General features: G+C 39.5%; 1 protein-coding gene across 5 annotated transcripts in view; it reads left to right on the top strand.

Annotated features, from left to right (window-relative positions):
• The window catches only part of CDYL (chromodomain Y like), a 104,951-nt gene extending 87,498 nt beyond the window's left edge, over positions 1-17,453 (top strand). For 2 of the 5 annotated variants that reach the window (XM_057399317.1, XM_057399321.1), the window contains exons 3-7: positions 8,237-8,493; positions 9,110-9,282; positions 10,851-11,061; positions 15,218-15,361; positions 16,342-17,451. In XM_057399317.1, coding sequence (XP_057255300.1) covers positions 8,237-8,493; positions 9,110-9,282; positions 10,851-11,061; positions 15,218-15,361; positions 16,342-16,500 — 944 coding nt within the window. In that variant the 3' untranslated portion in view covers positions 16,501-17,451. Of the gene's footprint in view, positions 1-8,236; positions 8,494-9,109; positions 9,283-10,850; positions 11,062-15,217; positions 15,362-16,341 lie in introns of all 5 variants that reach the window. The other 3 variants (XM_057399320.1, XM_057399319.1, XM_057399318.1) reach the window with 3 other exon arrangements.
• The last annotated feature ends 7,879 nt before the right edge of the window (positions 17,454-25,332 follow it).

Raw genomic sequence — 25,332 nt, 5'->3', positions numbered from 1 at the left:
CTCCTGTTGACTTCAGGACTTCCTCTGATGGTTTTTTTGTTTGTTTGTTTGTTTTAATTATTGTTGTATAATACAGGAAGAATAAAGAATTCTGGACATTCTCCATGACTGCTTCAGTTTGGGCGTATCCTCACATACTTGTTGATCCTAGCTAGTATTGCCAAAACCAGGAAAGATCAGGTTCAGCTTGAGAGCACAGGTTTTATTTGCTGACTCCTTTCCATTGAACTCCATTTCAGCTGTTACCTGTGGATTGTATTTGGGATTTGTTCCTCTGCAGCAATATGAAAGTACAGATTTGGCTAGGTGTTACACTGCTCTGAATTACTTCTTGAGTTCAGAACACCTAGCTATTCAGCACCCGTTGCATAGGATACCCAAAGAGACCTTTCATCATCCTGCTCTTAATGTGGGCTTATTTTCCCAGAATATTGGGAAAACGGGTGAGGAGGTTGCCTCTAGAACAGTTTGCAAATGCCTCTTTAGATGTGGTTTAAACAACAGTTGTGTGCTTTGCCTAAAGGCAGGGTCTTTCAGAAATCATCTTGGCTCGAATCCTGGACTCTCCAGTGGAGACTAGTTTCTGTTGAGTACCTCTGAATCAAAAGTAAGAACCTGCCTGGCACAGGCATTTCTGAATGTGCCATTCCTCAAAGGACTCTAGAGCTGTGTTTATACTTCCCTAAGACCTCTCATCCTCTTTTCACCCATGTTTCGTCCCCCTGGTATCAATGCCCAGTTCTTGATTTTTGCTCCACAAGCCTTGAGGCAGCAGAAGTGCTCCAGAACGTAGTAGCCCCCTTGCCTTAGTGCAAAGCTCAAGACTAAACACCCATCACTGCAATATTTAGTTTTCTAAGAGGTACTCAAAAGGCCTCAAGTGAAGACTCGAGAGACTCCTCCTTCAGGCTTCCCCTTCCAACCCCAGTCAGTTATTTCTGTCAAGGTCAGTGGTTTCTCTTAGAGGGTGCTGCTGCAGAATAGATCGCCCCATATTAGTAGCAGCCAGAACATTGTGTATTGCAGGTTACCCGAGTATAGGGTGTTAAGGCACACAGCTGTGCACACATGGGTACTGGAAGATGGCCTGTCCGCTGCAAGCTAGCAACCTGTTGCTACCTCTTAATAAACCTGTTGGTGAAAATCGCACAGGAAATTGAGACATTTACTGTTAATAGTAGACATTAGACAGTAGCTGGAAAGACACATGTACTTCCTTGAGGTAGACAAGTAAAACCAGAGGTGCTTCCTCCCAGCAGGGACTGTCACTCCAGGTACTCTGAGCACTCAAGGGCTGGGATCTCTTGTTAAGTTTAATACCTGCACATCAGTGTCCTGAACCTCAGAAAGCCCTCAAACCTCCATTGTCTGCAGCTTTTTTGCATTGAAATGCCAAATGTTGGAGGGCAGTTCTGAATGGAGCTCTTGCAAACTCTGGTAGTGAAAGCCTTATGTATGTGATAAGAATGAAATATGACTGTCGACATGTTTTTAAAAGAAGTAAATGAAAGTATTCTGCCAACACAGTGGTGCTATACCCATCTATATAAATCTCACTGATAATTTAGGTAAAATGTTTCAGAAAGTTTTGATGTCATTACAAGAATTTTGTCATGTATACGTGGCATGTGTATGTTTGTGTCCACACAGCAAGCTGCCTGGGATGTCTTTTGGCAGTATCTGTTCTAGGTTAGCCTTACATTAGGGCACTCTTATTCCATAGGAAGAAAGCAATTTTTTAAATCACTTTGGGGATTGGATTGGATTAAATTGCGATGAAGTATTCTTAATATAGAATGTGTTCACCTTAGGAGTTAGTGTGAAATAGCTGGGTATATTTCAAGTGTAAGCCTTAGCCTGTTTTGTGATATCTTTCCTCTGTAGATGAGTCCCGAGAGATGTCCTTACTTAACTCTCAAATTTGGGAGCATTTCGAATGAATGCCATGGTATCATAATTTGCAGCTCCAAGAGTGTCAAGATAAGAGGGTTCTTCCTTATGAAATGTTTCTGGCATTAAAAGATCTTCAAAAGGTGTCTGTAACCTGGGGAATTTTTTTCTTATTTGTACTCATTTGTGAGAAAAAGAAATACAACTCTTTGCTTCCCCCATCAAATACATTGGTGCATACTGTGAAATATGGCTGGGATTTCTGGACTGGAGTAATAACAGAGGCTCTTAAGAATCTTTACATATATTTTTTTCCTTGCAGCCACCTAGAGCAACAGCTAAAATAGTGAGAATTATGTGCACTGTTTTCTATTGTCAGCCAGTAGCATCCTGAGTCAATGGGAGAAAAATTGCTTCCAGTTGAGTCTAAATCTGCAGCGGAAAGGGGGAAGAGAACAATCCTAATTTATCTCGATGCTACTTTGAAGTAATCAAAGAAACAGAGAAAGCTAGCCACAAAAGGGGAAAAAATGGCTACTGTAGACCATACTACTCTAAATGTGACATGGCAGCAAAGGTGAAAACTGGTGTAGGATAGACTTTTAATTGAGTAGAGAATCATTACTAAGGGGTGTGTGTGTGTGTGTGTGTGTGTGTGTGTGTGTTTCCTTGTGTTAATTTTGTTGGCAACAGTGTCCTGTAAGAACTGTAGATTTTTATGGGAGCAATGTTTCAAAGTGACATTCAAAATTAACAGCTATACAAAATATATGGTAAAGAGTAGACATTACAGGGCATGAGCAAAGGTGGGGGGTTTTGGGGAACTGAAGATACACATTGACAATCAAGCCTGCTGGCTGCTGCAGGACTGTTTACTGCGGAGTTGACGTCCCACCAAGTACTACTGCAGTAATTTGCCACTTAATCTGTGCTTAAAACCTACATGTTTTTCAATATGGAAAGGTGACATGTTTGCAAAACCAGCCGAAGAACATCTGATTGTTGCTTGTGTAACTATTTCCTTGAAACAGAATCAAGAAGTGGTTGAAGCTTTGTTAGAAACGATAAAGTTACAGCGCACACACCCTCCCAACTGTAAGAGTCTGGAGGAGGTTTCAGCACCAGCAGCAGGGTATGACTGTGATCAGCAGCCCATAGTTTGAAGAAGTGTTGCCCTTTCCCCCCACCCCTCTCCGCCCTGACACCTTTGGGGATGCCTGTGCTAACACTAGGGTACGTGCAGCTAATTATGGATCACACTGTGATTTTCTGTGTTGCATCAATACAGCACCATATTCTGGAAGGATTTAACTAAAATGTACCTTTCTTTCGTAAATGACATATACCTTCTGAACACTCTTTCAGAAACACATGGCAAAACAGGAATTTGAGGTGAAATGTACAAGAAATTAAGATTTTTTTTTTTTCCTCGCAAATATTTATAATGATATTTCAAAGAATGCTGGAACTTTTGTTTGATTCCAAAATGTAAGTGCTATTTATGCTATAAATACATGTACTGAGACAAAAAATGGGCGCATACATAGTTTTTTTTAGAACTCTCATCTTGGATTTCTATTATCTGTGCCAATACACTACAACTGTGAGAAATACTTTCTGTGTAATTGCTGAAGCAGAGGTGGAAAAATTACTGGAAGGTGTTACATATTGCGTTTGCACTGTCCAGGGTTGGCATCTCATTGTGCGAGAAATTTGATGTCCTGCAGAGTTAACACTGGAACAGCTTAATGATGTTTATAGTTAGAGTTTGCTCGTACATATGAACATGTAGGAAACTGCCGTTCACAGGCAAAAAAGGGGCACATGAGGCAACCTGCCCTGGACAACTAATGGGGATTCTTGAGGCTTATGTATATGGGGACTGTAAAGCAGTGGAGTATAGGAAGGACTCTGGAAAAAATACAGCCAACTTCCAGCACCTTTTGTTTGTTTAATTTTACCGGTTTTCCCCAATCAGTTCTGCACGTCACGTTTTCCCCTCTCCGTTACTTGAGTCATAACCAGTTACAGTTACAGTGTTATTTTTGCAGTTAACACTGTAAGAAATTGTTGTTGCTGCTGTTTCTCACTTGCTTATTCGGGTAGGACAGTTATTAACCGTTTTGTCACCTAGCGTAGGGGAGGATGTGGGTGGCGCGTGAAGGCATGGGGGTCCCTGAAGGTCCTGGTGGGCACCGCAGACTTAACTGAAAACACCACGTGGTTTTGTGATTTAAAACAAGAGACTGCTTTCAGCTCAGATGAATGCCAAGCGATGGGGAGGGACAAAGCAGACTTCCAGGCAAAACTATGCCCATAACAAAATAAAAACCCGTGCCTGGACAATGACTGTTTCCTGAATCCATGTTACTGCTCAGGAAAAGGACAATGGGTTTGGTTTGGGCAGCTTTCTGCAAACGCCTGCCCGGTGCTAGTTTAAAATAAATAGTTAGAAATTATTATGGAAAAGGAGTAGAGGGCAAAAGGTTTGAATATACCACGTTATAAATCCCCATCTTGAATATTGTGTGACATTTTGGACCCTGTTCCAAGATTTAGTAGAAAAGGGGAGGCGTGGAGGAGAATGACAGCCTAGGTCTGCTTCCAGAAGAAGACAGGGTAAGCAAGATTGGGACTAATGAACCTGGAGAAGGGATGTGATGAAAGGGATAAAGTGAAGATATATGTTGTAGAACTTACTGCCAAAAGATACTTCAGAAGACAAAACCATAGTGGTTTCAGAAGTAAATTGGACAATCCCAGTGGGAATAAGGATTTAATTATGTGGGCTTGGGTGCAGCCAGTGGTTGTGGACATGCAGATTTTAAGAACTGCTAAATTCCTGGTGGCTGGAGTTGGGGGAAATACTCAGGCAGCACGTTCACACCTCCCATCTTCTTGCACTTGTTCCTTAGACATCTGTGCTAATCCTTTCAGAAACAGCCTACTCTGTCAGACAAACCTTTGAATGGAGAGTACCAGCACTCGTCCGGGTGTACTTGAAAATAAGCATGCTAAAGAGGCTTAGCTGGTTTTGGAGCACCTGCTTGGATGTGTCCCAGTATTGTTGGAGGGAGGGAAGTGTCTGTATTCAAGGCTTGCTATGTAAGCTAAACTGAACCTCTCAGAAATTCAGGAGGTGGTAACTGGGAGGCATGAATAGCTTAGAGAGGAGCGTGGGATTTTGACTTTTGGATTGTTGTGAAGTTGCACATTACTTGGGTTGGTTTTAACTCTGTTTATCTGGATGTCTGGCGTTGTGCGTTTTCATCGTTACCCTGCTCGTGTTTTCGAGAGGTGCCTTTTTTTTTTCCTGTTTTCTGCCAGTGGAGGGGGAATGAAGACACTTTTGCTGTTCTGTGTTTTGTGTCTTTGAGCAAGACCAGTTCCTTTTTTATCTTTGGGTTCATGTTTTTTTTTGCTCTTCCTCAGGAGAGCAGCTGCATGAAAATGTGACTGTTACCAGGTTTTGATCAGCAGCTGCAAAACCAAGTAGTCCTCTTAATTTCATTTTGCATCTGTATGGTGAAGCTTTGTGCAGGAGGAGTATGGTTTCAGCTTTGAGAAGATCACATTACGTTAATAGTTGGCATTGGAAGGGTTTTTTGTAACTATATGAGCAGTTTGTTTACCTCTTAAACAACATAGTTCTGCATTAGTTTACAATATCCAGGTTAAACTGCCTTTTTTCCAAGCCCTTATTGTTTTGGAAGGCTCAGTTTAAAAGAGGAGTGCTGTGGTGTTTTGTTTGTCTTTGTTACGCTATCTTTATTGAGGTATTAAAATGCAGAGCTGCTTTTGGTTTGTTACGAAATCTATATTTTAACATTATAAAATACAGTTGCAATTAACCTGAAAATAAGTAACCTCACTGCAAAAGTTTCATGTGGGGGAATCTATGGCAGTAAAGTTAAATCTTCCAGTCTTAAGGAGCCTAAAAGTGCGTTTACCAGATTGGACGTAGGAGACTTCTTCCACTGAACTGCAGCTGTCCCTTGTTTGTGGTTTGAAACTGCAACTATTGACAAGTGCAGGCAGAATTTATACAAAAAATCGGAAGGCCTCTTTGCCAATTCAATAAGCATGAAAAGTGGTGTGGGGTGTTTACGTCTTGGTCTCTTTGCCAAAAGTTCTGTCTCCCAAAATGTATAATCTTTGCCGCTTACATCTCAGAAGTGATTTTCTGGTATTTGAGTATGTTTCTGGAAGTATGAGTCGTGGGAAAAGACCTACTCATAGCTCTTATACAAGTTTACTGACTCTTGGGGTTTTTTTTGGCTTAGTCTAGTCTATTGTGCTCTCCTGGTTCTCTGCTTTTTTCACAATGACAGAAGCCATAAAATCTTGGATCTGGTTTAGAAATGAGAGGTGTTTTCAGCTGTTTTAATTTACCTTTTCTATGGCAAAGCAAACCATTGCAGCCATTTTTCTACTTAAGTCTTGTGTTCCTAGTGAAATACAATGGTGCTGTTCCTGCAAATTCTGAATTCTTTTAAAAGAATGTAATCAATGTAAGGTGATTTAGAAGGCCAAAGTATCAGAGACATCCCTCATCAGCTGCTTATTTGGTCTGCATCAAATTTTGATTTATTCTGCCGCAATGAAAAAATTTGATAAGAGGTGAAAATTTAGGAATAAATATGAAAATTCTGTGATTGTTATTTAACATTAACTTTACTTTTCATTTTGTTTACCTCTGTCTCTGATCACAAACAGAATTAAATTTCTTGCTCTTCACTTTAAACAATTGACAAACCTTGAGTTCTCTTCACAAATGCTAAGGATTAAATCCCTAATTCACCAATAAAGACCCTAAGAAGCAAAATAAAACCTTGTTATTGTATAGCTCCTTTGACAGACAACTTGCTTAATTAATCATAACAGATTTGTAACCAAAGATTCATTTATTTTAAAATATTTGATAGAAAGACTTCATTTATATCTGCGGGCAGTTCCTGAAATAACAGGAAAATCATGTAGTGTTCTAGGGTTTAAGTTAGTTTTTCTCTTAATATATTTCTCGTACTTCATGTGGATCTAAGTAAGCAGCATTTGAATACAATTGGAGTGTGGAGATATAGGATATTCCAGTTATTTAGGTCAGCCTGGTTGATGTCTACACTGGACATGCATTTGAAGTCTTTTAGTTAAAACTCACGGCACGGCATGTTATTAGAACGTTAGAAATGCAGCTTCTTCACAAAAATAATACTGAATTAAGCAAGATCCGTCAATGGCATTTCATTAACAATTTCTGGTTTAACTGTACTTTTTAAGACCTCATATGCCTGATGTGCTGAAATACCTGTTTGTGAGACAAGGGCTGCGGGATTCCAGTAGGTTTTAACAGACTCAGACCTCAGTTTTCAGGAAAAAGCTTTCAAAACTTTCCTATCCTGCAAGACATTTTTCCAGCATTTTAACTCTACTGCCCCCTCCCCCAGTGCATACTTCCATTACTTTAATCTGACAGATTGCATGGAGACTTTACATGAAGACTTTAACATACAGATGGGTTATGCATCTAAGGTGTTCTCCTATTCTCTCTTACAAGTGCCAATTATTTGGTATTATGTTTCTAATGTGGAATACAGAAAAACCTGTCCCTTCTGTGTCATGAGGAATGGGCTGTTTACTTGCATGCCCTCAAATTCTGCCTATTTAAGTAACTGGGAACTAGACCAGAAAGCCATACTGCTCTATTTGCCAATTCTAATAGCAAAAATTGTTTAGACTTGAGAAATATCTCATTGTCTATGAATCCATTAAATATCAATTACTGTATGGGTCTTGTTTCCCTCTCAAAGAAGGGTAGTCAGTATTTCTTCATTTCCATTTTCCTTTAGAGTATTATGCTTTATATGATCTTGTCAGTCAAGTTCTTTATTTGGCTTTTTGTGTCACTTTCTTCCATCTATTAACTTCTCGTGGCATTTGAAACAAAAGGCTTCTGCTTTCTCTTTGCAGTCTTGGTGCTGCTAAAGGAGTTAAAGATGTCGGAAAGGGAGAAAGCAGAGCATCAACCTACTGAAGTACATTGGTATTAGGAATGTTAAATAAACCTTTCCGTCCTTCTAAAAATAAGTATATGATGATTGGTGTATTTGGCTTGTTTAAGATGTATTTTCTTACAACTGTAAAATAAATTTGTTGGATCCCTTTGTCACTTTAATTTTGCTCTGTGCATGGAGTCTATTTCTGTAACATTTCAGTTCCAGGGGACTGAGTTTCATCTTTACTGTGTGTTCTTAATATCACTAGCCTGTTTTCGTGCTAATAGGGATTTTGCAATTGTTGACCCAGTATAATGTAATTATTAGAATGTTATTATTTAACCTGTTTCCAGGTACATCCACCTTTATGGAAGCATTAGCAGCCAATGGTACAACCAACATACAGACATCTGTGACAGGAGTCACAGCCAGCAAACGAAGGTTTATTGATGACAGGAGAGATCAACCCTTTGACAAAAGGCTACGTTTCAGCGTGAGGCAGACGGAGAGCGCGTACCGGTACAGAGACATTGTTGTCAGGAAACAAGATGGATTCACGCATATTTTGCTATCGACAAAATCATCTGAAAATAATTCACTAAATCCAGAGGTCAGAACAATTCAGATTTTGGGGGATAGGGTGCTGGGGGAGTTCCAGGTCCTTGCCTCATTTATCCCTGTTATTCGGGCACAAACGTACACAAAACAAGGTTCACATTGTGGCTTGCAAGATGTTAAATTGAACTGAATTACACTTAAAATCAGTTGTTTGTGTAAGAACTGTGTTATCTGAACATGGAGATGTACTGTCTTTTGTACGACGTGGTGATTTATGAAGTGCGCCCTGAAGCAAGCTTTAACCTGATTTAAGGTTCTGTTTTTTTCTGAACTGGTTGCATGTGCCACCTGCTGTCCAAATTACGGAAATGCTGAATGAGAGCTTTAGTTTGCAGATAGCATTTCATGGATCTGTTCTTAATGATTCCATTATCTTTGTCTAATTACACTTTTGAAATGCAAAGCTTCTCATACCATTTATTTATTTATTTATTTAATGTTCTTATGTTTGGGTAATGAAAAAAGTGAACTTTTCTAATCTGCTGGTTGAGTGAGAAGGTTGAATTTCTAAGGAGAAATTAAAGCTCTCAGAGGGAGGAGGGGAGGAGAACAATGTGCTACTTTTTAATAACGGAATAAAAAGTTTCTAATGAATTTTTGATTTTCAGGTAATGAAGGAAGTCCAGAGTGCACTGAACACAGCAGCTGCAGATGACAGTAAACTCGTTCTGTTCAGTGCAGTTGGTAGCATTTTCTGCTGTGGTCTTGATTTTATTTATTTTATACGACGTTTAACGGATGATAGAAAAAAGGAAAGCACTAAGATGGCAGAAGCTATTAGGTATGTAAGTTTATCTTCAGTCGTCTGAGTCGGTATTCTTCATGTAGTGGGGCTTATCTTTATTTCAAAAGCCTCTAGTTCAACAAGATCCCAGACACTCCCCTGTTATGTGCTATATTGTGCTGCACTTCTTTATATTCCCTGTCCCTTCTTATTTGGGTTGCCATTTAATGCATTGCTATTTTTACTATTAAAATTTACCTATGAAAACTGTTAGTATGGTAATACTCCTCCAGTTGAAACCAATTTTAAAAGATTTAAACAGCTATAAGGCTTCAAGAAAACAAATTTAACACATGCAAATACCAGATATGCATTGACTGTGTAACTTGGTATAGTACATTCAGAGCAGTGGAATGGTGGATATTTTAGAGGAGTAGACTAAAACTAGTGACCATCATCCCAACACTAGGTACCAAACCTAATATTTAAAGAAAATTAACTGAACTGCTACAAACTAGAAGAATATATATGGAAAAAAGCATGGATCTTAGGGACATGTTTAAATGGTACAAACAAGTAGTTTAGTTAATCATTTAAACACTGGCTTTGAGGGCCTGGGCTCTTAGATTAGCTCTGGTATGTTTCCAGAGCATCTGTATTCCTTCAGAGACCAATATTCTGTTGTCATTATCAATATTCATGTCCCTAAAGAAGGCCTTCTGTTTCATTGGAGGCGCATTTGGCTCATAGAGATGATAATAGGTGCGGCTTGTTGTTTCTGGCTGGTTGGGTTGGGTTTTGGGTGTTTTTTTTGTTGCCTTTTTTTTTTCTCCCCCAGATGAAATATTTCAGTCATTCCAAGTAAAAGTTGCTCATGCAGGGACTTCAGATGCAGCCAGAGGACAGAAGCTTTTAACACGGAGCTTCTGCCACTAGTTCTAATTCGGTTCCATCCAGAATCCTGATTTGTCACCTATTACTTGTTGTTAAGAAAATGGAAAAATGGAACTTAAACCCCCCCTTCAAATACAGGAATGGTATTTTTCATATATATGCTAAGATGGTCATCTCTGGAATATTCAAACGTGATTAAAATTATCTCAAGTCTCTGAATTGGGAGTGTTTGTGTGATGGATTGTATAAGATTGTTCCAGCAGTTTTTCAGCATTCATCTACTTCAGCTCGCTAGGGTGAGTTGAGCATGATAACCTGTAGTGATGGATGCAATATAGTAGAAGTGTTCTGTTTCACTGAAATGCAAAACCAGCCATTACGACGCTAATTACTGGCCTCCAACTAGTCTTGGTGTCGCTGTTCACCACCCTCTGGGCCAGCCATTCAGACATTTTTAGTCCTCCACACTGTCTGCTCATCCAGCTCATACATCAACAGCTTGACTGGGAGAGTCTTGTGGGAGACAGTGCTGACTGCCTCGCTCTGAAACCTAGGTAGACAATACCCACTGCACTCTCCTCATCCAAGCTAACCACCTCATCATGGAAGGTTATCAGGTTGGTTTTGAAAGTAATGTTACTGTGGACATGAATTCTTACTAAGTTTTCAAGGGCTGCTATATTTTACTCTCTATAAATACATAGTGAGTACATGTTTCTGTTTCTCTTCAGGAATTTTGTGAATACTTTTATTCAGTTTAAGAAGCCTATCATTGTAGCAGTAAATGGCCCAGCCATTGGACTTGGAGCATCTATATTGCCTCTGTGTGATGTGGTTTGGGCTAACGAGAAGGCTTGGTTTCAGACACCATACACTACTTTTGGACAAGGTCCGGATGGATGTTCATCCCTTACATTCCCTCGGATAATGGGCCTGGCTTCTGTAAGTAGCTTGCAGAGTAGGGGCAATGCAGTTGTGATGACTTATCCAGAGTGATTTCAAGACTTTTTGACCTTTGCTGAGTTGCCGTTTTTTTCTCTCATGAAAACATTTCATGAGAATCCAGTACTTACAGCTTCTCTGCTCCATGCTGTTGCAACCTAGTCTTCACCTGCATGCACAGAACCAAAAGCAGGGACCTAATCCTATGTCATGGGCACCTTTGGCAGTGGCAGAAGGGTTATATCCTGCATGCCAGGACACACCTTCCTTGCTGTTGCCTTGTAAGGACCAGCCACCAATATCTTGCATTCAGCACAGCATCGAAGCGTAGCAGAGAATGGGCTGCTCTGCACTCAGTGTCATTACACAGCAGAGCGCTATGGCACCAGCTCTCAGCAGTCTCCTGCTGATTTGCAAAATAAGTAATTCTGCTTTTGTGCACTCGTTCTCAAGAAGTCGTGTTGAACTTGCTCACTTTGCGCATCTCCGCTGATGTTTCACACTAGTGCATTATGGAAGAAATACTCAGCCCAAATCACCTTTGCGGAGGGTTATTTACGGTTTATTTTGTTTTAGTCTTTGGACTCGATTTCCAGTATTGCTGGATTGAAAAATGGAAAAGTTTTGCACTGCTGCTGAAAACATAAGCCACGTGCTTCTTAATATCCCTTTTCTTGCTTTCCAATCGGATGTGAGAATCAAATTAACAAAAAGCTATTTAAAAATCTCTTACCTACATTCTTTTCATGTTACTTACTTTTTTTTTATGCCGTGTTCTTTGAAAACTTTGACCTATGCCCCATCCCAGTTTGAAATTGCACAGTAACAGTATGAAACGAGCTTGTAGCTACACCTGGTTTTCCGAAATTACTATTATAAAAGCAAATTTTTCTCAGTAGGTATTTACTGATTTAAAATGGAGATTTTGATACATTAAAAGCATCGGTTTCTAATGCACTTGATCTAATGACTAACTAACTGTATGATGTCTGGATTTAGTTATTAGAAGAGAAAAGGTAACTGGAATAGATTAACAGTTATAAGAGTAGCTTTAATATCTTAGCAAGTTTCAAACAACTGATTGTTCCTTTCCCTTTTTATTTGGCCATCCATCCATTCATCCATACATTCCATCCATCCCTGTCCTTTAGAGACTTGTGGTTGTAGCTTTTTGTTTCTTTAGAAGATGTACAAGAAACACAAGAAGCTCTTCCCTAGTATACGCTTTCATATGTGTTTGTGAATGCTCTCATTTTTAAATACAAGGATTTAAACCGAAAGCTTCCAGTAGCAACAATTCCGTAGTTAGTGCAGAAGGGGACAGGGTGAGTGGCCACTGTACTATACTCAGCTCTCTGCAGGGTCAGTTGTGGCTGGTGAACAGCTCTGTTGTGGAGGGGTTTTTCCACAGAACATGTTCAACAGAGGCTGTTATTACAGGATAACTGAAGCCCAGACCTTAGGATTCAAAACTGATGCTGTACTGAGAATACCAAGGATTTTAGAAGGATTCTTAAACTTAGCTTTTGAAAATAATCTATTGCAGAGATTAAGGTGGTGCCTGTTTGGGGAGATCTGTTATTGTGCGACTGCTGTGGAGTTCTTGCTCTGGTTTTCTGGTCCTGGATCTAAAGCACAGGAGCCATGTGCTCAAGCTTCCCACGCTGGGTTTCCCTGCCAGTCTGCAGCTCACTTGGCAGTGTTTCTCATGCTCTTCTATCAGTCAGTCAGGATATGCATTTCCAGAGTGCCTGCAGTCCACATCACAGACAGGGATCAGAGCCTCCTGATCATAGTGCAAGAGAGTCAAGATGCTCCTCAGAAGCTAGTGCCTGTGGGCTTGCACAGAAGTTCCCCTATGAGCCTCAAAACACTTGCTGTAAAAGAGAGATCAGAGGATGTCCCTGTGAAGTTCCTCTGTGGAAGGAGAAGACCAAATAGAAAATTAAGGTTGTTAATGAGAATCTTATATTTATGAAATATTTTTATCACCATCATTTCTATTGCTGTATTATGTGGCTTGCAAAGTAACCACCAAGTGTATTATTTTTCACAGCAGACACAAGGTGTGATTATTGGATTAAAACTTATTTAGCAGTGGGTCTCCAACACATGTTGTGTATAGATCAAAAGCGGGGATGCCAGAGCAAAACATTTCCCTTCAAAGCCTGTCAACTGTGAAAACCCATAGGACCACTCATTTCGTGTGAGGCTTCCTGCTACTGCTGTGTTACAGCTGGTAGAAGACAGGCACCTGCCCCAGTATCACTTGTGGGGCTTCATGTTGCTGCTGAGTTCTAGAAAACAAATGAAGGTTTTCTAGCACTTGTTTTTATCCTGGTTACCAAAAATACATGTGAAGAATGTGCAGACCTGACCAGCTGATTTAAATTTCTGACTTTCCTAACTCCAGTTGGATTGATTTCACATTTGGATCTTTGACATAAATGTGGAGTAGCTTTTGAAATTATTTTGGAATAACTTTTTTTCCCCGTATCTCCGTAGGAAAATAATTAGTTCTTGTTCTTAGACAAACTTGTGTGTAGCACACATGGATTTTTAGCTAGTGTTTCAGGTTATTCACGTGTAATGTGGAAAATTAGAAGGAGACTCATGATAGTTAATAAACCTTGTAAATCTGACTTTGCTTTCAGAGAAGGTAGAACTAAACAGGCATGTAGGTTGTATCCTTAGATCAAGGCTTGTTTTATTAAAATGGATATATGTGAATCCTAACTTCCCATATTAACTTCTGAGAAATGTGCTGCTGGTAAATTTTATGGACTGGGAGTCAGCAACCCGACTGCCAGTAGAACCCAGACTTTGTATTTTGTTACAAAGGGGCAAGTACTAGACCTCCGAGTTTCCAACCTGCTTCATGTGGAAAATGGCAAAACTGGGAACAGTTCCTGCAGCAATTAGATCATTTTGAGATCCTTAACTGAAAGTTGCTGTAATAATTGCCAGAATTTCCAGTATTAGAAAACATAAAAAACCCTCCAAATTTTGTCCTCAGAAATGCTGCACTTGTCAGGTTCAGAATTCATTGCCCAGATTTCAAGAGTCCGGTGATGGTTTTGGCATATTTTCGATATAAATTAGTCATAAAGAAACAGTGGTACTCATTTTTATTTGGGGTTTCTGAGGTTGGCAGTTACTCTGTCTTTATCTTCACTGGCTGTTTCCGTGCAGATACCACGGCAAACAAAATGTTTAACTATGTAAGAAACTTCATTAAAGGTAGAATTAAAGTGTAAGTGTAAATGGTTGTAGGATGAAGCTTTAATGGAGAAGCTGATAAATAGTCAAGTGTATTATAATTACATATAAAAAAAAATCTAGAGAACTAGAGATCACCTTGTTGCACAGAATGTTGCACAGAATGTTCTGTACCTTTCAACTGTGGTCAGAGCTTTTAAATACTGGTTTGGGGGTTTTTCTTTTTAATTAGACTGAATGTTTATTTTCCATAAATTTGATCAGAAATTGGACTACATCCTGCTCAGTGCAGTGGGGTTTGGAGGTCAAATTCTAAGATGATCCAGGTATTTTAAATGTTGCATTATAAATTAAATCCTGCTGCAGGCTTTGGAGCAGTGCTGAAAATAAACCACACTGGGTACTCAATACTAAAAAAAAATTGAGTTGCAAAAAGTTACCTGTTCTTGTCTGCCAAGACTAGCAGTTCCCAGGAGGTCTGCTACCAAAACTGGGTTATCTTTATCATTTACGGATAGATTTTAGCACAGATTTCATTGCTGCAACGAACACTATTACAGAGGGCAAGCCAATGTCTTCGTTACTGCTTTACAGATCTGCCGGGCATTGTAACCTATTACCACATAGTTAATCAAGTGAGCGATGCTGCAAGATAGCTAGAGCTAATGAATGCTCAGTAATGGGAAACGAGTAAAGCCAGTTTCACATTTAACCCTTGATCACAGACCTCTGCTTTTTTTGTAACTCCTGCCATAGTATAGTAAACACCACCAGCTGCCTATCTATAGGCAAGTCTTTATTCATTAGAAGTTGGAAGAGCTATAATAAAACTATTTCAAATAGTGCAGGCATTTTCCGTATTTGTTTTGAACATTTTTCCTTTAATGAGTTTTGTCTCATTACATTTCATACCAGAAGTAACTTTCTATCCCTTCAGGCCAATGAAATGTTGTTCAGTGGAAGGAAGTTGACTGCACAGGAAGCTTGTGCCAAAGGACTCGTCTCTCAAGTGTTTTGGCCGGGAACATTCACACAAGAAGTAATGGTTAGAATCAAGGAACTGGTCACATGTAACTCAGTTGTAAGTTTCCTTTGTTTTCTTGCAATACATGCTTATGATTAGATTAATAAGCATTAATCTAAGTATTACTAGGCTACATCATTACATCCTTCTGAAAAAAGACCATTTTCATGAAATAAGTACAGCATTTTAGTATAGCACTGTCTTTTTATTTCCTGGGTTTTGAGGACTGCTTTTTCAGTTTGTATCCGACTCTTGCCATATGCCATAGTACACATTGGTTATGAAATTGAAAACACCATTGGACTCTTTACAATATACTTGTGTTTAACATAGTTGCCTAACTTATTCTAATCAACCATGTAAACAGTTGCCCTAAGTACTGCACAGAAATCTTTCAGTTGTAATATAATGTCTTGAGTTATAATAACATAGATTACTAGGAAAGTAAATGCAGTCTTTGACATTATGTTGAACTTAATTTTACTACAAAACGCCTAGAATAATATGGATCGGAAGGGACGTTCAAAGGTCATCTAGTCCAACCCCTATGTTTGGTCGCACTACTGGCTGTTGCACAATAGCCAAAACTACCCATATTTAATCTTATGAGAAGAGATGAAGCACAGATTAACTGTTCTGTGCATTGGAAAATTTGGATTTTGAAATGGATCAATAGCTTTCTAAATGGAAAAGCAAGTGAGATTTTTCAGCCTCCTTTGAATGCCCAAGATTGTTAAGGTCTGCCTGGTTATTGGAGCAGTTCCGGATAGCAGTTCACCAAAATGAAGTTGGAGTTTTCTCTAGTTATCAGGATAAAATCATATATATATATTCATGGTTACAATTTTACTATTTTCATCATTTCCACATTTTTGTGTACTTGTTAACTGTGAAGTGTTTCTTAGGCTTGTAGGCTGATAAGCAATGTATGATAAGCTTAGGTTCATAATCAACTTCAGGATCCATCCACGCAACCTGTAAGTACACATGTAACGCTAACGCAACACCCCTTTATTTTGTTTGTTTGTTTGGCCCAGGTACTTGAAGAATCCAAAGCTTTAGTACGCAACATCATGAAGGTGGACTTGGAACAAGCAAATGAAAAGGAATGTGAAGTTTTGAAGAAAATCTGGGGCTCAGCACAAGGAATGGACTCAATGTTAAAATATCTGCAGAAGAAAATTGATGAGTTCTGATGAGATGCCCATTGACACTGGAATTGTATTTCTGGGACATCAGGGCAAACGTAAAGTGCCCATTTAAAAAAAACTATATAAACTAACCCCTTGCTCAGCTTGGGAACAGGAGTGGACACCCTCCCCTTTTATTGTCAAGGGGTTTAAAAGTACTGTATCACTTAAATCTGAACAAAACTCCTTTCTCCCTGATTGTTACATATAGATATACACACACACACACAAGTGTATGTGTGTGCATATATATGTCTTTTATATATATATATATAAAATGTAATATGTGTGTGAGAGTGTGTATGTAGACACACGCACACAAGCTAAAAAAAGAAAAAAGATAGAGTGCACTACCAAACATCTCTTTAAAGGCTCTAGTTTTTGTTATCTTTGGCTAGTACTGTATCAAATAGAGAATGGATTAAAAAGTGAATGGTGTTGCATTATTTTCTGTGTGGCAGGGAAGTCTGGAATAATGCTTTTCTTGTTCATTAGATTACAGCATTGAAACGGGTATTAGCCAGCCCTTACTTTCACTGCCCAAGGAGTCAACGAAGATAGAAGGCCTTGTCTTAGAAGAAGGTTGAAATACCTCAAGCAATGGAACATTGTAAAATGTGGGGTAATTAAACCCTGTTAAGCTTACATCACATATATCCCCAAAAAGAGAGTGTGCTCAGGATTATTGCTAAGAAAACACTCTGTCCTTTTGGGGGGGGAGGTATAGAGGGGTGGGAGGAAGAGGGCAGGAATACGTTTAATTCTTACCCAGATAACATGAAGAAACCACTGTCTCTTAGGGAAGGGGAATGAGGGGAAGCGGGAGGGAAATGGAAGGGGAAAGAAAGAAAAAATAAAAAAGAGCTTGTTTTGCAGTATTAGTGAATCACTGAATATCTTCTGTATGACTATCCTAAGTTATAAGTTAGTTTTAGTGGGGTTTTTAAAAACGTCTCTGAATTTGGGATTTTTTTGTTTGTTTTCTTGCTTTTGGGGTTTGGTTTTTTGTTGTTTTGTTTGGTTGTTGGGTTTCTTTTTTAATAACTACATAAGTGCTTCTGTTGCTGGGTGAGAATACTACTTTATATACAGTTTGGATTTTGTTTTTGGTTCTTTTTTTCCTATTTGCTGGTTTAATTGATGTATTACACCAAAAATGCATTTTATGTTCATAAATTTTAGGTTCACTTAGAATATATTATTTAATAAGTTAAAATTCTTTTGGCACACTATTACGTAAAAAACAAAAAACTCCTTTTTAAAAAAAAACAACTACCTTATATTAGATGTTTAATGTTCTTTGTCTATGCTTTTTTATTATTTTAAATATACACTATATACGGTATGGTGTAAAAGAGTGCCCTGTGTAAATAGACCTATTTTGCATTCCTTTCAGGAGTGGTTATTGATTCCTGACTGCAGATACCTATTATTACTTGGGTGTCTGTGCTTGCAATCTTATTGAATGTATTATGAAGAATGAAAAAGAAATCAAACCTTATTTTTGTACAGTTTTGAAGTTTTTACTTGGAACTGACCCACCTCCCCTTCCCAGTGGAGAGCTGTACAGTGTGTAAATCTGCCTTTACCTTGGATTGGTACAGTATTTTTGCATCTGTGGGACCTACTTCTTTGTTCTTAGTAGTTTGAACTATATATAACTGTACAATCTGTAAAGTTTTTATAGAATAAATATTCAGCTGTGAAAACTGGTTAAATAAAACTAATATTTCTTAACACATTTTAAATGTGGCTCGGTCCTAGAGTTGTCTTTTTCAAGGACATTTCAGTTCTGATTTCAAAGTAAGAGTTGCTGCAACAAATCTTGCAAATCACTTTGATATTTATGTTTTATTTTGTTAATCTTTTATCAGCTCTTAATTTCCATCAAATTAAAAGTTGAAAATTAATTTATTGGGGGTAACTATGTAGAAGTTTTCTCCTAGAGGCAGTAGATGGGGAAGATGATATACAGGTAGTCATTCTGCTCTCAGTTTTTGTGTTCCACTTCTAAAATAACATTCGGGAAATGTTTCTTTGCAATCTCTTAGAAATGGGTGACTTTCCCTACAATGCTGTGGTAAAGTGAGAACTCCTTAGTTAGATTTGGTTTTATTGAAAAGGAGAAGGAAAGATACCTTACCTACAGTTCTGTATAGTTAAACCGCGTGGAGTTCAGCTCAAATTTATATAAAGATCTCTCCTCTGGCATCTCTAAGAAGCATTTAGACATAGATTGCACCTGGTTTGGAGTCACAGCCTCCCAGCAGCAGTGGTACTTCAAAAATGACTTTTCTACGTTAATTCTAGTACTGATGTGTGAGCAACCTGTACCTGGAGAAGGAGAATATTGGAGTATCATGAATTATTGGAACTGGGTGCAATGCAAGAACATAGAAACAGTATCCTTCTGAACTGTGCCCAAGAGAACTTCTATATACTTCTGTAAACAAGGAAAATGTTTTCCCCAGTTTTTAACTCCTTCAGATATGAAAGCAAACTAAAGCCACGAGTTTGGGTGTCAGAAGCCTAATCAGTGGACAGTAGAATTAGGAATTAGCGATATTGGAATACAAAATTTAGCTAGCTTTAGCCTTGCTTAGTCCTGACGCTCAGGTCTCTTATCAAGACTGTCTGCTGTCTTGATTGCATGACTACTACCCAATTTGCATCGTTCCTTATGGAGTGTATAGACAAACTGTAAGGTTAAGTGTCGGTGTTGGTGCCAAAACTTGAAAGTACCAGAGGAGCCTTGATAATGCAGTGTAGGAATATACGACATTCTAGTTCTCTTCCTGAAATAGGTAATGGCTCACCTATTACTAGCAAACAGCAAATTGACAGGCATTGGCAATTGGACAGCTTTGAGGCCATACATTATGCTTTCCCCACAGAAGTTCCAGCACATTCAAGTTTATGTTTGGAAGTAAAAGAGACCTTTCCTCTGGGTCAGGAAACCAGAGAGCCATGGGTTGAAAGTACTTGGAACTGTTTGAAAGCCATTTGTGTACACTTAACCACAGCTTCTGCTGATATTGTAGCTTGAGTGAGCAAAAATAGAAAGCAGAGCAGGGTTTTACCTCTGGGTAAGCTAAGCCACAAGAGGTATTTTGGAGTAATCTGAAGATTGTCAGATCAGTCAAGCCAGCATTATACTGTGTCTAGGAATAACTGAAGTCACTATGCCACACTTTCATTTCTTAATGTTTCTGAAGGAATTACATGTTCATTCATACTAACAGAAAATTGTTTTCTGGAGAGAAATTAAACAAGCCTGTGCATCCAAGGGAAAAGAAAGAGAAAAGACAGGTCTTGACACCAATTTTCTTGAAGCAAAATTAACCACACCAGCCAGTCTGATTGATGAACCAGGGGCAACATCATCACAGACTTTTGGATATTTTGGACAGTCTAATTCACTCAGGAGAACAGATATATTTTCCCCCAGAATCACAATCATCTGAAGTTACTGCTATCAGAGTGGAGGGCAGCAGAATTATCTGCAATCCCTTCAACAGAAGATCTTTGCAAATTGATATATAAAGCAGGAAGTTTGGAGACCTTAGATAACCCAGCTCTTGAAGTAGAATAAATACTTAAAAAAATAATTCATATGATCCCCAATGCTTTTGAAAGGTGCTGGCACAAGATGATAAGCTATTGTGCTTAATCCTTAAAAAGATGCAGGCCCAAGGTCTACAGTTCAGGTTCCCCTGCAGTGGATACCCCAAGCAACACTACCACCCATGATGTAGGGGGAGGCGTCCCTGCCCATGGCAGGGGGTTTGGAACTAGATGGTCTTAATGTTCTTTTCAACCCAAACCATTCTATGACAGGAGTTGTTCACACTTACTCCTTTTGATACTCTCTTACAGGTTTAGCCATTGTGGGTCAGCAAATAGATTTTTCACAGACATTAACCTGTTTAAACATAACTGGTTGAAAATCAATTTTTAATGAGTAAAAAAACAAAAAAAGGATAAAGGAATGCTATGAATGAGATCCCTCCAAACCTGAAAATATGCAAGTTTCTGGAAATCTCTGGTTAGCCTGTATTAAAATGACGTTCAGTTCCCTCACTACACTTCCTAACAGCAGAACAGGTCTACCCAACACTCACATGGTAAAATAATGCATCGGGAACAAAACTTGCTGAACAAGAGATGTGGCACATCTGCCTCTAGACAGTTCCTGACACAGAGGCATTAAAACTGCAATTTTGCCACTGAACCAGTTATCACTGATTCTCACCATGTCCCTTCACATCTCTCTCTTTCAATTCCCCTCTGGTAAATTGGTTTTGATTACTGAACTTTCAAAACCAAATAAGCAACCAAGACAGCAGTCTAACAACAGTAATATGTATAAAATAAACAAGTAAACCATATAAAAATTGTCCAGAAGTTTCTGAGAGAGGCTGGTTGGCTGGAAATAAATGTAATTTTGCCAGTGTCCAGAAAGAGACACGCACAGAGACATCTCTGACTTCACATTCAGGCACTTCAGAAAACCGAGTTTTGTACCCCAGGAAGTTGGTTTGAACCCAGGAAATTCCCTGATAGAAGATTCCTGGCCAGCAATCCACAAGAACTTGACACACTATCATTATTTCCTTGTCTCTGACGTTCCCGGTGCTTCTCCAAGTCCTAGTGATGAAGAGGAACTGTAACCTGAGGAGAGCTACAGGACTAACAGGGAGTCATGGCACGTTCCACAGAAACATGTTATCACTGAAGACAGCAGGGCAAGGCACAAGCAAGATAGCGCTGGATTTTCTCTCCTCTCAGACCACTGCCTCATCACAAACTGAAAGCACTTGCACAGAGAAAGGAGAATCAGAGCATCCCACCCAGAATCTACATGAAAAGCAGGAAAGATGAACAGCTCCTCTGCAAGGGCAGCGGCTGAAATTAAGACTCTTTTGCATCTGTTTTTCCTACCATGCACAACAGGAACCCTGTTCGAAGAGCTGCGCAAAGGCATGCAGGCACTGTGCTTGGACAGCTGCCATGCTTGACCTGGCAAATCACTGATGATAAAACAGCAGAGTACATTACTAAGTTTACAGACTTGCCCGGTTTCCTCTCTAGATCAACATACTATCGCCACCTCGCAGGCTTTCTCGTGAAGCAAGCTGTGATCCCAGCTCACACCAGCAACATGAAACTGTACCATCCATCATGCTCTCCCTGATAACTCAAACCATCCACATCTACAGCCAGCCAGCGCAGCAGACTGGAAAGAGTTGGAGAAGAGCCTGACAGAAGCAGTGGCTTGTTCCTCTTGGAGACTGCAAGGCCAGAGGCAACAGTGCAGTAAAAACTGCCTCACCAAAAGGCCTTCAAACCATAGGTACCTCAAAGTACTTGCAGTCCAAAAGCTGCTGGGTGGTCAGCACCTGGTGCCAGCTCTTTCTTCTTGATTTGTGTTCTGTGGAGGGGCTTCAAAATACCACAGAAGTGTTCATTGACAAACCGCTGGCAACCGCCACAGAAATGGTGCTGCCATAAACGAGGAATGGTACAAATACCAAAGCCTCTCAGCCTTCAAATTAGATGTATATTTAGAAATTCTGTGTCAAACCATGAAATTAAAAAAACCCAAGCACTGTGGATCTCCTAGCAGCAGGAGCTGCTTTGTTGGTTGGGGCCAGCAGGGATTTGATCCTGAGGAGCAACACTCCTGCCTGCTGCTGCCTCTGGAAAGATTACATTTGTCAGACAGCGGGAGAGCTTCTGCGACACTGTGTCTCTGTTGGAACCCCTAAGGGGAAAATAGGGTCTCCTCAGAACAGACAGGAAAATTTAAGACTTCCTCTAAGAAGAAAAGAAGCAAAGCAGCAGAAATCCAAGGGAAGAAGTGGAACTATTCCTAACAATCACGATAATTGCAGTTTTGTAAGTTAGGCTGGCTAGGTGCCCAGAATGGGTAAGCAACCCCAAACCGGTTTAACTGACAAGCATACTGCAGTTCGCACTGCTCTGGAATAAAGCAAAATGACTTCCAACTTTTCAAAAATCATAGCTACAGATTCTCCCTCATCTATACTTTTTTATTTGTGTAAACTAACAAACTGTGCTCTGAGATAGTGGTGAAGTTTGATATTTCTGAAAGTAGCTGTGAGGTTCAGACATAGCTGTCAGTAAAACCAAAGGGGAAGGTTAAAAATACCTTATTTAAAATATATTTACAGTATATATAAACAGCTGATTGTATGCACATAATGCACAATGTGCAGTCTGCATGGACAACTTACCCGATCAGTTTACAACATTTTGCCCACTATAAGACTTTTTTCAGTAGCTTTTTTAAATACGTTTTACTAACAAGTCACCCAATTCCCTTTGTATTGAGACTTCAAATTCAACTTTATCCCCCATCACACTGACTTAACATTGTTCCAGCAGAATTTATGAATTCAACACTTGTGACAATCAGAAGCATTTGTAAAACTACAAAACAGGGCCTGCCAGCACGGCTCTGGGAGCTTTGCTTTAGTGATTCTTGATCCAAGATTAAGTATGATGGGAGAAACTGCCACAAGCATTATTACGGTTTTAAACAGAAGATGGAACAGTGCAATGATTTTGCAGTGTTATTTGATCTGCACAGGCTTTCCTTGCCTAGAAAGAGTTAATCTGAACAGTAGCTTGCTTTCTTTGGCAGGGACTATGCATCATCCCCTGATCAAATCTCATGAAAATACAAAATTATAAAAATGGTGTCCCTCAGGTGTACTGAGAGAACAGACAGGAGCCACAGGAAACAGGAGCCTCTGAAAGGCTGTGCACTGTATCCTTCCCCACCCTTCAGATCAGTACCGTATCCAGACACATATTTAACAACCTTCATCTCTCTCTGCTGCGTTGCCATTATCCATCAGCAACCTTGAAGCAGAGCTGTACAGACACCCAAAATAGCTTTTGACAAGGACATGTAAAATCATTCACTATCTGAAGAGGCCAGCAATACCTGTAATAGGAACACAAGGATGCTGGATTAAGTCTGGCACTCTTCTAGCTGGACCTACCCAGAGCTGCTACTATACCGCATTAAAGATCCTGTTCACACATAGATGAAGTATATATATATATATAAAAGCATATTTTGCTAAAATCTGCCCCAAATGATACTTACTACCTGATTTTTAAAAGTTTTATTTTCTTAATGGTCATCTTGGATCAGGAAAAAATTAGAAGTCCCTCAGGATCCAGCTTGTTTCTTATTAGGACTTTTTAATTGACTAGTTTCTCAGCCCTTGATGCTTGCTCTCCACATACCCGGAATTGTATAAATCACAATTTCATCTAATTGCATGTTTTCTAATAAAAGAAGGTTCATTTCTATCCTAGCATTATGTCAGTATTTCTCTTTGAAGGCCCATGGAGCTGCATCTGATTCCTACTACAGTACAAAAATGACTGGAGCACAGCGATCTTTTGGTCACCTTTCACGCAGATCCTGTAGTCTCTTTTGCTGGTATCCATCTTTCCCACAAATACAACTTGATGCCTACTAACACAATGCACAGCACAACTAGCTCAAGACTTGCTGTTTATGCTAATCTTGACACTTCTCTTTTTCCCTGCCCCCTCCCATCTCAGTGCTTTATTTATTGTTCTGACTTGTGCCAGACACTGAAGTCACAGTCTGAGTTTTCAGTTTACTCACATCCCTAGCTCTTTTTTTGCTTGTATAGCTGCCTCCTCTCTTTCCTCATACACATTACTACATCTGAATAACTCTGGGTTTTTTTCATACATGCCATGTATTTACATAATGGACAACTGTAATTTCCCTCCCCCCACCCCCCAAAAAAAAAAACCTGGCAGCTCACAGCTCAGTCCTTGTGCCTTTGCACATCATCTGGGGTAATCTGGACCTCACAGTAACAGGGGGTTAAGAAATACAAAGCTTATTTTGGCTCTGTTGTGATTCTGACTCCTAGCAGCCAAGTTGCCTCATTCAAATTGTCATTTTTCAACAAAACCCACAGGCTTTAAGACCTAAATTCATCCAAAAAATACATGCAGATGAACAGGCTCCAGCCAGCTCTCTTTGTGTTGCCATGAAGCCAACAGGCTAATAGCGCTTCATCTTTGCTTTCAAAAACCTCATGACAGGCTAATTAATTTAATAGTCCAGGCTTCTCTTTGGTTGGCTTCCATTCCCTTCCCAGAAAGCTTCCCCCAGCTCTTTACAATATCTTGAAACTGGTTTTCGCTATCTCAAACCATTACTGTTCTTGACAGTCTGTCTCAAGGTTTTCCATGTACCAACCTTTTCCATCACCGGGGCAAGCCAGATGCTATTGGGAGAGAAAAATACAAAATAAGGAGCGACAGACCCCTTTGGTAATTCCCCAGTACCTCTAAAGCCTGGTAAATCTGACATTATTTTGCTGGCAGTAACACCCTCACAACAGCTACAGGGCCACAATTCAACAGGCTACATGCCTAACCAGAGTACCGTGAGGCAGGGACAAACTTTCTGAACCTTGTTTAAGATCAATCAATCAAGTTTAAAAGCATCAGACTGGGTGAAACATTGCAGTGCGTTTCTTTCTTCTTCAGCTTCCCTAAGAGCAAAATCTTTGTGCAACTTCATCAGTTTTGTCCACTACTCTTTTTTTTTTTTTTAATAAAACGACTGGAGGCATTGGAAGGCAAAGATGGTCTCTTTTTACATGTTGGTACAAGTGCTGGATGGAACACTGCTAGCAGACGACGGCACTTCACATTCAATATAGGAACTGGGTAGAAATTCAGTGAAGTGCTCAGAAGTTGCAGTTTCCCTCCAAAAGTGCTACTACCAATAGTAAATCCTTCACTGAGGAC

This window comes from Pezoporus wallicus, unplaced genomic scaffold (assembly GCF_028554395.1).
Source record: "Pezoporus wallicus isolate ANWC-B61680 ecotype Strahan unplaced genomic scaffold, APGP_CSIRO_Pwel_v1 contig_818, whole genome shotgun sequence".
NCBI classification, from domain to species: domain Eukaryota; kingdom Metazoa; phylum Chordata; class Aves; order Psittaciformes; family Psittacidae; genus Pezoporus; species Pezoporus wallicus.
The sequence above is the reverse complement of the archived record's forward strand: the minus strand, read 5'-3'. Positions and strand labels throughout refer to the sequence as shown.